Source organism: Chiloscyllium plagiosum, unplaced genomic scaffold, assembly GCF_037043375.1.
Source record: "Chiloscyllium plagiosum isolate Xiang-an unplaced genomic scaffold, Cpla_swu_hap1 HiC_scaffold_45, whole genome shotgun sequence".
In the NCBI taxonomy this organism is placed as follows: domain Eukaryota; kingdom Metazoa; phylum Chordata; class Chondrichthyes; order Orectolobiformes; family Hemiscylliidae; genus Chiloscyllium; species Chiloscyllium plagiosum.
Genome location: NW_028270183.1, coordinates 40940298 through 40956577, shown reverse-complemented (window position 1 = coordinate 40956577; position 16280 = coordinate 40940298). Strand labels below are relative to the sequence as shown.

At 46.1% G+C, this 16280-nt stretch overlaps 1 protein-coding gene across 1 annotated transcript in view; it reads left to right on the top strand.

Annotated features, from left to right (window-relative positions):
- LOC148136491 (putative G protein-coupled receptor 139) overlaps positions 1–13888 on the top strand; it is a 30346-nt gene extending 16458 nt beyond the window's left edge. The window contains exon 2 of the mRNA XM_087983304.1: positions 12981–13888. Within this exon, the coding sequence (XP_087839430.1) occupies positions 12981–13888 (908 nt within the window). The remainder of the gene's footprint in view (positions 1–12980) is intronic.
- Positions 13889–16280: the final 2392 nt, after the last annotated feature.

Below are 16280 nucleotides of genomic sequence, written 5' to 3'. Positions count from 1 at the left end.
GAAAAACGTTACCAGGATAAGATGGATCTTTGAAAATGCTGGCAGTCTTTCCCTGACAGCGGGCCTGGTAGATGGATTCTATAGATGGGAGGTATTCCTTTGTGATTGTCCGGGCCGAGTGCAACTGTCTCAGATCGTGGATAGTACAATTACCATACTGGATACTGATGCATCCAGACGGATTGCTCTGGACAGCGCACCTATGGACGTTGACAAGGGTATTAGCTGCCATCCCCAAATTTCCTCAGTTGCCTGAAGAGGAAGAGACGCCCTGTCCACTTGAAGAGACCAAGAAGGCCGGTTGTGGATGACCACTGCCAGGAGCTTGACACTCTCCACTCTTTCCACCTCTGCGCTGTAAATTGTAGAGGGGCATGAGTCACAACCCGCCAAAAGTCTATTATAAGTTCCTTGGTTTTGCTGGCATTTGAGAGCGAAGTTGTTCTCAGTGCACCATTTTTCCAGATCTTCTACCTCCTGTCTGTCGTCTATTTCGTCGCCATCAGATTCGAGCGGCTATGGTGTTGTCATTAGCGAACTTTCCAATGGCATTAGTCTGGCATTTGGCGACGCATTCATGGATATGCAATGAGGACACTAGGAGCTGTCTACATACCCTGGGGGACTGCTGTGTTGAATGTTCGGAGGATGAAATTGTGTCCCCAATCTTCATTGATTGTGGCTGTGGGTATGGAAACTGAAGGTCTAGTTGCAGAGAATGGGGCTTAGACGAATATAACTAACTTGAGTACGTAGTCTCTAGGGGATAACACTGTTTAGCGCCTGTTGTATTCCGTTATTTGATGGTGCTAAATTTTGTTGATTTAAAAGTTTCACCATGATAACACAAATATTTGCTGTATAATTCATGAAATATAACTTATGCACGGCAAGGTGGTTAGCACTGCTGCCTCACAGCACAAGAGACCCGGGTTCAATTCCTGCCTCAGGCAACTGTCTGTGTGGAGTTTGCACATCTTCCCCGTGTCTGCATGGGTTTCCTCCGGGTGTTCCGGTTTCCTCCCACAGTTTAAAAATGTGCAGGTTAGGTGAATTGGCCATGCTAAATTGCCCGTAGTGGTAGGTGAAGGGTTAAATGTAGGGGAGTGGGTCTGGTTGGGTTGCTCTTCGGAGGGTCAGTGTGCACTTGTTGGGCCAGAGGGCCTGTTTCCACACTGTAGGTTATCTAATCTAATCTAATTAATGTGTGGAATGTTGTTAAATCAGTCATGAAAGTTCAAAGTGCTGACACACACAACGTCAACAACGACTCTTTGATACATTTGGCAAGTCTTCCAGTCTATCCATTGAACTGAAAGTGGCTATTTAAAAGTACTTTGTCTAGACTTGGAAAGTTGGAAACTAAACTATTATATGAAGACTCGAAGTTTTGTGAGCATTTGTTTTTTCCAGTGCTCCCATGATATATACTTAGTAAGAAAGTTGGTCAGCACTGAACTTCTGTTTCAGAACTTTTCCTCAACACACGTACAAACTTTCTGATGAATCGAACAATAAAACAATGCATACATCACAGACAGCCCGGGCATCGACCGCAAACCACTTGTCCCTCCCACCTTCTCGCCATACAATGGCTGCCCTTCCCAACACCTCTTCTGACTCTTGGTTCCCCCCCCCCATGTCCCTTTCAGTTCTCGGTTTGCTCTGACATACCTTTTTAGCCACCTTTTGGACAGGCCGTGCTGTATCCCCACTTTCCCCCAGCAAGACAGAGATCAAAATAGCGTACCCGCCTTCCAGCTTTGCTAACCACCCTACTGGGCCTTCCGGACACCTCAAGGACAGCATTGCTACTTTCCTGGGAGACAGCGCTAAGGGTGCCCCTCCTGCCTTCCAGCCCTCGGTCTGCCTCGAGATACTATCTTGCTCTCGCCCGCCCTGATGCGCCCTCCTGCCTGTGCACTATTCTGACAGAAGTCCAGGCCACACCTTAAACTGCTCGCCCACCCTCCTTACCGGGATGACGGTGCACAGGACAGCCCACAAACCTTATGGTTCTCGTCTGCTCCGACACACTTTGCGGTCATCTCTCTAACAGCCCGTCTATATTACTCCTTCGTTGAACGACAGCAATCAGAAGAGCGTACTCAACCTCCAGCAATCAGGCTGACCAACATCGTGTGGCGGGCACAGCCTCGGCACTTTTTTTGTTTTTATTCGCCTCCCAGCTCACAGTAATGACTTCCAGACACAGGGGCACACAAGACAGTGCAAGTAATAAACCCCAAAAGCAATGAGACAGAGGCAATTACCAGAAAAGTCATTTCTGGTATACAGAGTCCATTACCTACATAATTTCCTTCAAAGTGCAAAATTCCCAGGAGCAAGCTCCACTCCAGAGTCCGTTTCTAGAAACAGAGTCCACAATGTAAGGCAGAGAACACACTAGTGGAAGGTCCACTCCTGAAGGCAGCAAACGCACACCCCACAGCACACACAGGTGTTCAGTCTCCACAGAGGCCTGGTCTATTTCCAACAAAACTAGGCAAACTCACAGGAAAACAGAACATTGTAAAAGTTGCAGTTAACTCAGAGTGGATGTTCAACTCCAACAGGCAGGGCCCATTTCAGGATGCAGCAACTGCTCCCCTACCAGCACACACGCACAGGTGTCTTTATAGGGGCCTCGTTCATCCACAGAGGACAGGGCCGAGCCTCAGAGAAACGACTTACCTGAAAATGTGTATGGGCCCTGTCTAAAAACCAAAAGAGTCAAAACGCATGCAAAAAGGAAAGAAAACCAGAGTGCTAGGGCGATGCCCCACCGCAAAGTCAACATTTTTATTTTCTCAACGTAAAAGAAAAGAGTAACACAGGGTGTATGAAACCAGTGAAGCATCAGTTCCCTAATGGAAACTGAAACACACCTGTAACACATTGACTGCGTAGATCAGCCAGTTGAAGAATCGGGCCTCTCCCAATAAAAGAAACAGAAACCAACAGCAGCAGTTGACACAGAATGTTGCCAGCCAGATCAGAGACAGTTCCCTAAACTGAGGTGATTCTAAACCTCCAGATTATGTTCTTTTTTGTTTTATTAACCAGTACAATTTGCAAACACTTAACATTCGTAGCCGTACACATGAAACATGAATTAAATAGCGAAAGGGGTGGCAAAGCCTGATCCTAAACCCCAATATACAACTAGGTTACAAAGACATCTGGTAACCTCGAATCGCACTTTATAATATCAAGATGGAAACAATAAACGCAATCACAAAGGGACAGTTTGATAAAGTAAAAAATAAAACTCTGCATGTAAGAGAGACAGCATTGACAATCCAGCAAGCGACCTGTCCCTCCTACCTTCCTGTCACTGAGAGGCAGTCGCCCGAACACCCCTTCCTGCTTTTGGTACCCCCCGCCTGTTCTGGCTCACGGTCCACCCTGACACACACTCCGACCACTTCTAGAACATCCCATCCTGTATCGCCAAACTCCAGGACAACATCGTTCAGCATGGAATACCCACCTTCCAACTTTCCTAATCACCCTTTAACGTTTTCTGGCCACCTCGAGGAAAGACCACATCAGTACCTCCCAAAGTTATAGTAGTGCGACCGCCTACTCGCCTTCCGGATTTTGGTCTATCCCTAACTATCGTTTGGCCACGGGGACACACAGTTTGCTCACCTCTACGACAGGATGCCCCCCTTCCTGGAATGAAGGCGCACATGGCAGCCCACAAGGTTTCTAGATCTCTGTGAACCCCTACAAGCATTCTGTCTCTCGTGGCTCTGTCATGCCTTCTGACTACCTCTGGGACAGCCCGTACTGATTACCACTTCTCGTGATGACTGCGCTCAGAAAGGCTTACCCACTATCTGGCTATCCGGGCCACCGGCATCAGGATGGCCCACACTCTCTCCGGCTCTTCAGGAGACAGCTTTCGGGCCAATTTATGAACGTTGCATCGCACAGTAAGGTCTGCCAGACCAGGGACACACAAGACAGTGCAGTTGATAAGCCCAGCAAGCAATAAGACAGAATCAATTAACAACAAGAGTCCCTTCCAGGACAGAGTCCAGTACCGTAAAAGTTATTTTCAGATTACAGATTTCATTTTCAGGAACAGAGTCCACTCTAATACACAGACAGCATCGTCACAAATATTGTACTTGTCATTAGGCAGAATCCATTGTCAGAAATAGAGACCACAACCGAAGGCACAGTCCGCGCCAGTGTGCAGAGACCACTCCTGAAGGCAGCAAATGCACACCCCCACAGCACATAGGCAGGTGTTCAGTCTCCATAGAGGCCTGGTCGGTCTACAGTGAACCAGACCCAGTTACATTACTGTAAAATGTATAGTTCACTCACAGAAGATTGTCCACTGCAACAGGCAGGAAGATAAGAAACACTGGAATGGCTAATGACAGGCGGTGTCTTTCTGATCAAAGGGCAATGAGGCGTGATCATAAAGTCAACGGGAGTTCAGGGAATAAATCAAAATAGAGTCGAAGTGCGAATTAGAATACTCCACAACGGATGGTGCCCATATCTCGAAAAAACCTATGGCATTGGTAGACACCTCATTTTCATTCTCCAAGGAAAATCCTGGCATGGACGTAACAATAAAAGAGCGGTATCACAATTGGTTATAATGACCACTTCCACTGCCCGCTGCCTGGACCTGTTAATCGTCAGTTTGACCAAGCCCTGGAGCAGGCCCAGGAGAATGTCCTCCGAACTACCCTCTCCTGGTTCAATATTTTGCTTACTCTTTAGGACTGGGAAAGTCCCTGGGTGCAGCAGTGGAGGTAGGCCACAGGAAGCCAGAATATTCCTTACATCTGGGCGGAACCCAGGGTGCAGTAGTTGAGGTAGATCCCAGGCAGCAGCGTGGACATAGGCCCAAGTCCTCAGCAGCGGAGGAAAGCCCCGTCAACAGCGTTGGAGGCAGGCACCAGGCGGCAGTGGTGGAGGCAGGCTCTAGGAAGCCGTGGTGGAGGCAAGCCCCAGGCATAAACAGCATTCCTTGTGCCTGAGTGGGGTACCATGCAGCAGTGACTGAGTCAAGGCCCAGGCACTAGCAACAGTGTTGATCTATAGGCGAGGCCGAGACTGCAGCAATAGAAACAGACCCAGGCTGCAGCAGCAGCAGCAGCGGTGGTGGTAGCACTTCTGCACCTGTAGACAGGTCAAAATAAAAGGAAACAAAAAGAAAGAAATCCTGAAACAAAAATGCAAAACAAAAGCAAAAAAAAACTAATGTCTTTCTGAGACAAAGGGAAAGAAAAAGAGACTGAACGCCTCAGAAGAAACCAATAGCAGCAGTGCACATTGGCTGTGTGACCTTCCAGCTCAGAGACAGTTACCTAAACAGAGAAGATTCTAAATCTCCTTGGGTTTTTTTATGCTGGTACGAGAATGGACAGTCGCCTCAACTGAGCAAATTCTAAATTTCTAACTTATATATTTCTTCTTTTTATTTTCACCCACACGACCACTGGTCGTGCTTATATTTTCCACAGCTCCCAAGTAGTGTGTGTGCAGGCGCAGGACATAATGAAGAACAACATGTGTGTAAATCTTTATTTCATTGCACCACCAGGAAGAAAGGAAGCATCGGAGTGGCCAGTAACAAGGCGTGCACTTCTCCTTAAAGGGCAATGCTTCGTGATCAAAAAAGTGAAGGGGTGGCAGAGATTACGTAAAAATTGAGGAGGATGGCAACACAAAATACCCTACTCCCTTCAGTGTCCACTTCTCTCTGACAGCTCAAGTGTGTTGGTGGACACGACATACTCCTTCTCCTGGGACACCCGGGCTCGAACATAACCACAGAAGAGGAGCAGGCAGTCCGCCCTAATGGCACTCTCCCCGGCCTGCTGCCTGGACCTGTTCATGGCAAGTTTCACCACGCCCAGGAGCAGACCATCAGGTGGTCCTCAGAAATAACGTGCACCCTGCACACCGGGTGCCTCCAAAATTAGGACAGTGGTACGGAAATGCAAGAAAAAGGAGAGGAGAAGGTTTTCCAGCAAACTAAAAAGGGAGTGAGAACGCACACACCTCATACATACATGGGCCACGAAGTCCACACGTCCACAAAACAAGCAGTTGCACTAGGAGTGCATGAACAACCACAATCCACTCCAAATTCCCAAGAAAAATGGGGAGGACTGTCGCGTGAGGAGCCATCCACTGGGGATCTCCACCACTGCGTGACAAATGGGCAATTAAAGGCGTGTCTGGGCGCTGGATGAGGGAAAAGAGTTCAATGGAATGCAGCAGTCGTCTGTCCAGCGTCCCTGAGGGGAACAAAAGTTATAATTCCGATGCGGCTCAGGTTGCGAGGCAGAGGTTCCTGTGTGAAGTACGGGAACTTAGAGCCAATGTGAAATTCTTTCCGGACAGGGGTAATGACAGAAGGGATTCCACTACACACCTGAACATCCTCCAACTGGTTCACTATGCCAAGTCCGAGTGCTGCTGTTTAAAGGCAACGAATGGCAGAGACCTTGAACCATATGTCTACCGCTGCCCTGTTCTCTATATCTGCCAGCAATATCCAACCCAGACCATGGCCATCCCTGACCCTCGTCTCCCCCGCCGTCATGGCCCTTCCATCTGAGAGTCACGAGTACACAGGTGCGGATTATCTCCTGGCTATACCTTTTTTCTGTGTTCTTTTTCTATTTCGCTTCTTTTTTTCTCACCCCATTACCGCCTAACAGAGGTTGTGGTTATATTTTGCCCAGCCCACATGATGTCTGTGTGCAAGTGTGAGACAGTGAAATACAGCAGGTGTATACGTCATTATTCTCTTCCACCACCAGGAAGAAAGTAAACAGCATGGTGATCGCTGTCACACAGTGCCCTTCTCATCAAAGGGCAATGCTGCATGATCGTAAAGGTGAATGGAATAAATCAAAAGAGAGTAGGACGGGAATTAAAGCACTTCAATCTTTGCAGTGCCCACCTCTCCCTGAAGAGCTCGAGGGTGTTGACCGACACCGTCTGCTCCTTCTCCAGAGACACCCGGACTAGAACGTGGCCACGGATGATGGACAGGGAATTGACACCCGTTGCCTGCATTTGTTACTGGTCAACTTGGCCTGGCCAAGGAACAGAAACACGCATCTAAACTACACGTTCTCCTTCGCACTGATGCCCATGACCTTGGGACTGAAGTGCAGCCAAAAACAGAGGAGAAGGTTCACTAGAAAATTAAAATAAAGAGTGCCAGCGCCCACGCACAACATATACATGCGCTACGAACTCCACAGCACCGCAGAACAAGCAGTTGGGCTGAGAGTCTGTGAACCACCGCAATCTGTGGTGCAGGGGGCTGCTATATGCATCATCATCCTCCCTAGATCCCCGGGAGAAAGGTGGAGGGTTCCCGCACAGAGATCCAGACACTAAGGATCCCCACATTCTGGTGGCAAATGGGCACTCTAAGGCGCGTCTGGGCAGTGGATGTGGTAAAACAGGTGGACAGTGTGCAGTAGAATTCAGTGGAGGGCGCACCTTGTCACATCCCTGAGTGGGACAAACATGAAATTGTGGAGGCTACTCCGGTTGTCGGACACCGTTTTCTGTGGAAGTACAAGGCCTTGGAGCCAATGTAAAATTCCGTCTAAATAGAGGTGATATGTTTTTCCTTCTCCTTTAGCCCTACACTACCGCTGAACTGTGGTAGTGCTTGTGTTTTCCACAGCATAAAAGTTTCGTGTGTGCAGGTGTGAGACACAGTGAAAGAAAAAGATGGAAAAGAGGAGAATATTTTGCAGCAGCACTCTGTGCAGGGCCCACCATGTCATCAACCTGAGAGGGACAAAAATGAAATTATCGTGGCGGCAATGGTTGTGGGGCACAGTTTCCGTCGGGAAGAACAGGAACTTGGCGCCAATGTGAAATTCTATCCAGACAGTGGTGATTTGTCAGCCAGACCTTTCCTGATTGGTCCAGATAACCTCGTACTCAACCTCGTCAACTTCGTTCCAACCATTAAGTTCCCAATGGTAAAGTTATCGGACTGAATCAGTTTGAGTGACAGGAACAAGTCACTAAATTTCCTTCATCAGCCAGAAAAAATGAACTGGTTTATTTTTGAAAAACGATCCTCAAAAAAGAGAAACGTCTAATGACAACATATTTAGACTGCACAAACATCAGTCGAGTATTGATCTGAGCCGTTCGCCTCAAGAAATTGGATGAATAAATAAAATCGCCTTTTTTTCCAATGATAACCCGAAGAACGTTGGTAATATACGTCCTTCACCCTATATAAGTGAAACATCTTTAAATGGGTTCCACTGTTTTTATACTCCATCTCTGGAGTGCCAACAACAGAAAAATCAGATTGCATGCACTCCTCTGGATGTGTTCTCAGTAAGATTTGTTACTGCTGCAGCAAAACGTCCTTTTTACAAAGTTGATTGATAGCTAACGGGCGCATTTTATGTCTTTTTTTATCGTCTAAGAAATCCTTCCTCAATGTATCGCAGTGGTGAGTGGATTTATTTTATTTTCTCTGTGTATTGTGAGTTTTTTGAACTCTCCTACCGAAAGAGAAGTTGAAGCAGAGAGAGTGAATATTTTTCAACCGCCATAGCCAATTCACTTGTTCTGCACATCTTTGGACTGTGGGAAGAAACCAAACCACCCGGAGGAAACCCACGCAGACACGGGGAGAATGTGCAACTCCACACAGACAGTTGCCTGAGGCTGGAATCGAACCTGGGACCCTGGTGCTATGAGGCAACCGTGTGAACCACTGAGCCACCATGCCGACCTTATCGTGGTATGTGTATTGTTATCTTCCCAAACTCACCAAATTAACTACCTACCCAACCGCATGGGTTTGTAGTTTCAATGCCATCCTGTTTCGACCATTCTCCACGTTTGGAGGTCCTCATCACTCGAATATTCCATTGGACCTGGCACTAGTGCGATTTTAAAAGACCTTTGGGCTCACGGTAGAGATTTCTCAGTTCGTACCTCCCGTTGTATACTTTCTTCACCCTATGCACTATCCCCAACTCCATGCAAACTTAAGAACCCACCTATGTACATTTTCACCTAAATCATTGACATCTATAAAACAATAGAGTTCCCTGTTCGGATCGCTGTAGAACATCACTCGTCACAAACGTCACACCTGAAAGTCAACCTTTAATCACTACACTCTGTCTTCTATGGGCAAACCTGTTCGGAATCCATTCAGCTAAATCACCATAGATCCCCTGAATCTTAATTTTCTGACTGAACCTACCAGGAGGGAACTTGTCGAAAGCATTTATAAAATTATTGTAATCTGCAAACACTGCTCTGCTCTCAGCGATCGTTTCAGTCACCTCATCAAAAAAAAACAATTAACTTAGTAAGAAATCAACTGACCAGTACAAAGCTATGCCAACAAGCGAGTCAAGATCCACAGCTATGTGGTTGACTCTGGGCAATTAGGGATCAGCAATGACTGCTGGCCTAGCTATTTATGATCATATCGTGCGAGTGAATTTTAAAAAGAGGTATGAGCTGGTTCTACGAGGTGAATTCCGAGTATGGTCGAAGTAAAGGTTTCAGCTGATGTTTCAATGTCTTGATTTTATTTTCTTATAGCGAGTTTTGAGAAGATTTGGCGCTGAGGTTGAGGTTCTGAATGCCGGTTTGTTCGCTGAGCTGGAGGGTTCATTTACAGACGTTTCGTCACCCTACTAGGTAACTGCTTCAGTGGGCCTCAGGCGAGCAGTGCTGTTACTTCCTGCTTTCTATTTATATGCTTGGGTTTCTTTGGGTTTGTGATGTCATTTTCTGTGGTGGTGTCATTTCCTGTGATGAGGTCACTTCCTTTTTCAGGGGGGAGTAGATATGGTCTAACTCGATGTGTTTGTTGATATTTTCTTATTCCTGTCATTGGAGCCTGCAAAATCGCACTCCATTATAGTCGGAGGGGGACAAATGTCAGATGTAGCTTGTCACCACTTTGTAGTCTAACAGGTTAATTTGAAATCACAATCTTTGAGAGTGCATCACCTTCATCAAGTGACCATACTCAGTACCTCATGTTACTTAAAACCAACAGGCTTGGCAGGAGGTACAGACTCTTCAATCAGAAACAATCAGCCGTTCATATCGTCTTTGGATCTCCACGTCGAAAAGAATGGTTGCATCTCAGATAAAGTCCACCCACATGACAGATGGTTCAAGACACTGTCCCTCTGACCACCCTACCGCTAAACAAACATATGAAAATGCACGGTGCGCACTGAGAGAAATGGGGTTTCTGGTAGCATCAAGAAGCAGGCCATCAGGGAGATGGAGCAACGTGTGTGAACGGGTCAGAGAGCACTTTCCAGTACACACTGAACCACTGAGTCCTATAGACTCAACCATTTGTGTAATATATATAGACTTTATTATTACTGAAATATTTGCAGGTTCACAGCTACCCACGTTTTATTCCATTTCCGAAACTGTTGCCCTTCCTTTATCCATTTACAGATGATCTACCTCCTCTTGATAACTTGATTTCCTGACTATCTTACAGTCATTGACAAACATAGTTTGAATGCATTTGTCCCATTTGTCTAAAGTTGTAAATAATTGAGAAACCAGCACAGACCACTGTATGAACGCAGTCGGTAATTTACTTTAAACTGATAAAGGCAAATTATCCTGCTTCTGCTGCATTAACCTGTACTCCCCTGACTCCTATGTAGCAGCTATGAAAGATGGGATGTTTCCTGATATCACCTGCGTGTCAGGCATGGCATAACGAAAGATCTGTTCCAGTTTCTGAATAACAGCCTAGAATGACTAAAAGGCTTCATTCTGTTCCTGGCTGAACGCTTGATTGCCTTAATAGATTGCTTCAAAGGAGGAGTGTTCCTGAATGATGCTGAATATGTTGGAATCATCAGTGAACAGCCCACTTCTGACCTAGTTTTGGAGGGAACGGCATTAATGCTGCAGATCCTGTTGCTCACAGTATCTCATGGATAGCCAGTTTCGATATGCTCCGCCCTTTGGAAGTATGCCTTACGTCGCAGCAGTTACCACACAGTGCATGGTACCTTCGATATGACGCTGAGACTGTACCTCTGCCAGTATTGTGTGCTCGCACTGCCATAGGTACTGTGAGGGACTGTTACATATGGAGGAAGTAGCTTGGTGATAATGTCCCCTTCTTTTGGTTCACTGAAAACTTCCCAAAGTCTGGCTGCGATGTATGCTTCGCCTCGCGCTGCTCAGTCACTGACGGGCCTGCACCATACGTTCTGTGTCCTTGTCCCCCGAATGTTTCTTCCGATTTGATTCGAAAATCGAGGAGAACTGATTTGTCACCGCGGGCTGGTGTGCAGTGCAGTAGAAGTCAATTATCAGGATGTTATTTTGAACGATGAAACCATCTTAGATTTGGAATCAACGTTGTGGAATTCCAGTGCAACTCTTTCCTGACTGTGCCATCATCACTGATGGGAGAAGCTATACCAAATGATGACGGTGTTTAATGAGATTTTGCCCTTCAAGTCTTATTCTGAATGTGACGATGGCGGACTGTTTCTTGACCGTTGCAAATAAAAGTTACAAAGCTGTTTGAAAGTCATCCTATCTCAATATGCTTTGTATTCCCAAGGAAGATTGAGGAATTCCCTACATATAAATTGAGGTACCTGGATATGATTCAATAAGATTGTAGAGATATGGTTTTAGGGTGACTCAAACTGGGAACTGAATATCCAGAACATTTTACAGCTGCGAGTGTTATAAACAACTGCAAAAAAAGCGGGAGAGAATCCCATATAAGGGGTGAAATCTATCTAATCATAAAAGGAAGATCTTTTATCAAATGGTCCATGCAATGTTTTAATTGGCGAGGCTGAGGCCATCTCACCAGACTTAATGGACAAAATGGCCTATGTGATGTGGGTCTTTATGACTACGTCGCATTATACAAGAGAATTTCTCGAGAACATTCTAGCACCGATTTTCCCGAGGGCATTCACTGAAACATTTTACATTGATATTCTCCAGAACATTCCATCATAAAAACTCGGGAAAATTCAATAACTGGCATTCCCCCGAAAGTTCTATAACTAAAATTCCACAAAATCTTTCAAAAACGACATGTTCCAAAACATTCCATAACTGACAGTATTTGTTTACGGCCGGACGTCAATTAATTGAAATAAAAATCAGATCCCACTGGAAGAGATCCCATTCTAGGTAGAAGGAGACAAGGTTTCGAAGTCAGCTCAGACAGTCAAAGAAAGAAATGCATTTTCCCTGCGTCTACATATCTTCTCTAACTAGGATCGACCAAAATTTATACTAATAGACAGAAATTTCCAACATTAGTCTGTCTGCAAGAAACAGAGAAAGAATCATTCAGTATAGCAACGTTTTCACCCTCAGTGTTAGGAACTGGAAGTAAATGGCCTATTTCTGTTGCTGAGTGATCGTGTGGGTGTGGGAATATCTTCGGAACCATCTGTTCTTAAATATGTGAGTCTGAATATTGGAAAATGGAGGAATCCTTGCGTTTTTCATCGCATATTTGCAAGTAATTCAGAATTTAACATTCATTATTTCAGGCACAATTACATCATTAATACTGTGAAATAGCGACATATTTGAAAATCTCATTGGGTACCCGTGTGGATGGCACGGTGGCACAGTGGTTAGCACTGCTGCCTCACAGCGCCTGAGATCCGGGTTCAATCCCTGCCTCAGGCGGCTGACTGTGTGGAATTTGCACGTTCTCCCCGTGTCTGCGTGGGTTTGCTCCCACAGTCCAAAGATGTGCAGGTCAGGTGAATTGGCCGTGCTAAATTGCCCGTAGTGTTAGGTAAGGGGTAAATGTAGGGTTATGGGTGGGTTGCGCTTCGGCGGGTCGGTGTGGACTTGTTGAGCCGAAGGGCCTGTTTCCACGCTGTAATGTAATCTAATCAAGCTGATAACTTTTTCACCAGACTTATGTATAATTTGTTTGTTTTCCTCCTTCACAGTTAATATAGTGACGTTCTACATCCTGCTTTGTAAAGATTGCGGATTGACTCCATGTGTCAGTCGTTACCTGGGGGCGATGTCAGTGGCGGATCTACTGGTTATTATCCTAGACCTGATATTGAGGCACATTCCTATTGTTTTTATGGAGCAGTTTAATTTCCTGAGGTCTGTCCCCGTGTGTAATATCCACGCCGTCCTGCTTTATGCAGCCACTGACTGTTCCGTCTGGTTCACCGTCACTTTCACCTTTGACCGATTTGTGGCCATTTGTTGCCAGAAGATGAAAAGTAAATATTGCTGTGAGAAAACGGCAGCTGTGGTTCTGGGAACAGTGACAGTGCTGAGCTGTTTAAAGAACATTTTCTGGTATTTTATGTTTACAGGTCGGTATTGGCTCGTGAACATCCCCTGGTTTTGTGAGGGAGCAATCTATGTCCGTTACTCTCGGGTATGGGTCGTAATCGAGTTCCTCCATCACATCCTAACCCCGGTTCTCCCATTTCTCCTGATTCTGCTGCTCAATGTTTTCACCATCAGACATATTTTAGTGAGAAGCAGAGCACGCAGGAGACTCCGGGCTCACACCAATGGGGACGCTCAGTGTGACACAGAAATGAGAAATCGAAAAAAATCCATCACATTACTGTTTGCGATCTCGGGAAATTTCATCCTTTTATGGTCAACGTTTGTCGTGTATTCTGTTTGGTATCGGATGGATGATTTGCGGTATGTGTCTGTGTATCTCGATTACTTTGTGCGGGAATTGGGCTTCATGCTACAGCTCCTCAGTTGCTGCACAAACACTGCTATTTATGTCGTGACCCAGACTAAGTTCAGACAGCAGCTGAAGAATGTGCTGAAATATCCGTTTATCCAAATTCAGCAATGCATTAAATTCACTCATTAATCAATCCATCCGGAATTTCTTAATTTTAATTCAATGTTTCACAATGAAGCAGCCCTTGGTAAGATAACAGAGTGAGGGCATTGCTAGTTTGTCCAAACGTATCCGAAAGGGGGTTACAGGGACACATTTCAGTGTTTCTCTGAACGCAGCGGCACTGAGAAAAGACACCATTCAACTGATTGACTCTTCTTTAAATTTGTAAATAATAAAGATGTTCTTTAAAAAGTGACAAACAGCAGAGTGAACTGTATATTTTTGTCCTTTTGTTGAAGGAGCTAAGCTAAAGAAAGGCAGAACCGGCCCCAAGTCCTGGTCTTCCGGGTAGGGGAGGGATCATTAACCGAGATCTGGAGTTCTTTTTTAAGATTACTTACAGTGTGGAAACAGGCCCGTCGGCCCAACAAGCCCACACCGACTCGCCGAAGCGCTACCCACCCAGACTCATTCCCTTACATTTACCCCTTCGCCTAACACTACGGGCAATTTAGCATGGTCAATTCACCTAACCTGCACACTTTTCTTTTGTACTGTGGGAGGAAACCGGAGCACGCGGAGGAAACCCACGCAGCTACGGGGAGAATGCGCAAACTCCACACAGTCAGTTGCCTGAGGTGGGAATTGAACCCGGGTCTCTGAAGCTGTGAGAAAGCAGTACTAACCACTGTGCCACTGTGGATGGGCTCAAGGGCCGTTGCTAGGCTAATAGAGTGGGTATAGTCTCACGGGCTGTTGCTGGGAGACTGGAGTTGGATTGGAGTCACTAGATCCTTGCTTCACCTCTGGTGTCACGCACCCTCCTCCATTCTATTTCATTCTGCCTCCATCTTGCATTCTTTTCACCTCCCAATCTCGCTCTCTCCCATTCGCTTACCCTCGCCATGCCCACCGCGGTGATTGGCTTATTGGCCATTGATGAGGCGCAGATTGGGGAAGGGTTCACAAGTTGTTGTTAGGATACCAGCGTGAGATATATTATTATGCTTGGGAATATGGTGCCGATGGGTTCACAGGATGTTTCTAGTGGAACAGAGTGGCGACGGTGAAGAGGCTGGGGATGGGTTCAAGGTTCGTTGCTAGGATAATAGAGTGGGTATAGTCTCACGGGCTGTTGCCAGGCGAGCAGAGTGTGGATGGGTCCCCATACCTTTGCTGGGGAAAACAGAGTAATAACTGGTAAACAAACCCTACCTAAAAAAATGTACTGGAAATTATTTCACAGGCTGTTGGAATGCAAACACAAAAAGGCCGTTGCGAGAGGAGTGCAGTGGGTATGCTTTCCCAGGGAATTGCTGGCAGAACAGAATAACAATTGGTTCACTTGTCGTTCATAGGAGATTGGACTGGTGATGTGTTCACAGCCCGTTGTGAAGGAATAGCCCTGAGGATCGGTTAACAGCTCATAGCTCAGCCATTTCTCAGAGAACACATTGGGGAAGTGAATGAGGATGGGTTCACAGGCTGTTGTGAGGGAACAGACTGGGGATGATGTAGCGTGTCCTTGCTCGGGAACAGTGCAGTTCAGTGGAGTTCACGCTTGTGATGGGTTCACAGACCGATCTGAGTAGACAGCCTTGTGGTTGGGTTAGTAGGCTTTTAATCGGAGGAGAGAGTGAAAAAGGTTTCACTGGATGTTGCTTGTGTTACAGAGCAAAAATGTTTTCACACGTTATTGCTGGGGAACAGAGTGAGGATTCGTTTACAGACCCCTGCGTGGTGAACAAAATTGGGATGGGCGTACTGGCCTTTGCTAGGAGAACAGGGTGGGGATGAGTGCATACTCTGCTGCCAGGAGAACAGCATGGCGATTGGTTGACCGTTGTTAGGAGAAAACTGGGGTTACGGGTTAACAGACCGTTGCTCGGAGAATAGAAACGGGATGGATTCAAAATATATTCTTCAGGGAATAGAGTGGAAATGGGTTCGCCGGCTGTTTCTCAGGGAATAGAGTGGGAATGGGTTCACATCCATGGCTGGCGGAAACAGAGTGAAGATCCGTTCATAGGCCTCTGCTCGGAGAACAGATTGAGGAATTTTGAACATTCCATTGTTTTGAGTACTGAGACAGGATTGGTTCACAAGTTGTTGGTCGGATAATAAGTTGGGAATATGTTCAAAGGCTGGGGAAAATGTCACGATGTGTACACGAGTGGTCCTTCGGAGATTAATGTTTGCATTTCTTCACAGACCTTTTCTCGGTGAAGAGTATAGGGATTGATTTGCAGGCCGCGTTTTGGTAAACACAGTGGAGATATACTCAAACGTTGTTTTTAGTAAAACAAAGTGAGGATGGTTCTGCAACCCGTTGCTACCAGAAAGAGCGGGAACTGGACCACAAGCCATAACGAGTGCAACTGAGTGGGAATATGTTCACAGGCTAGGGAAAATTTGTGAA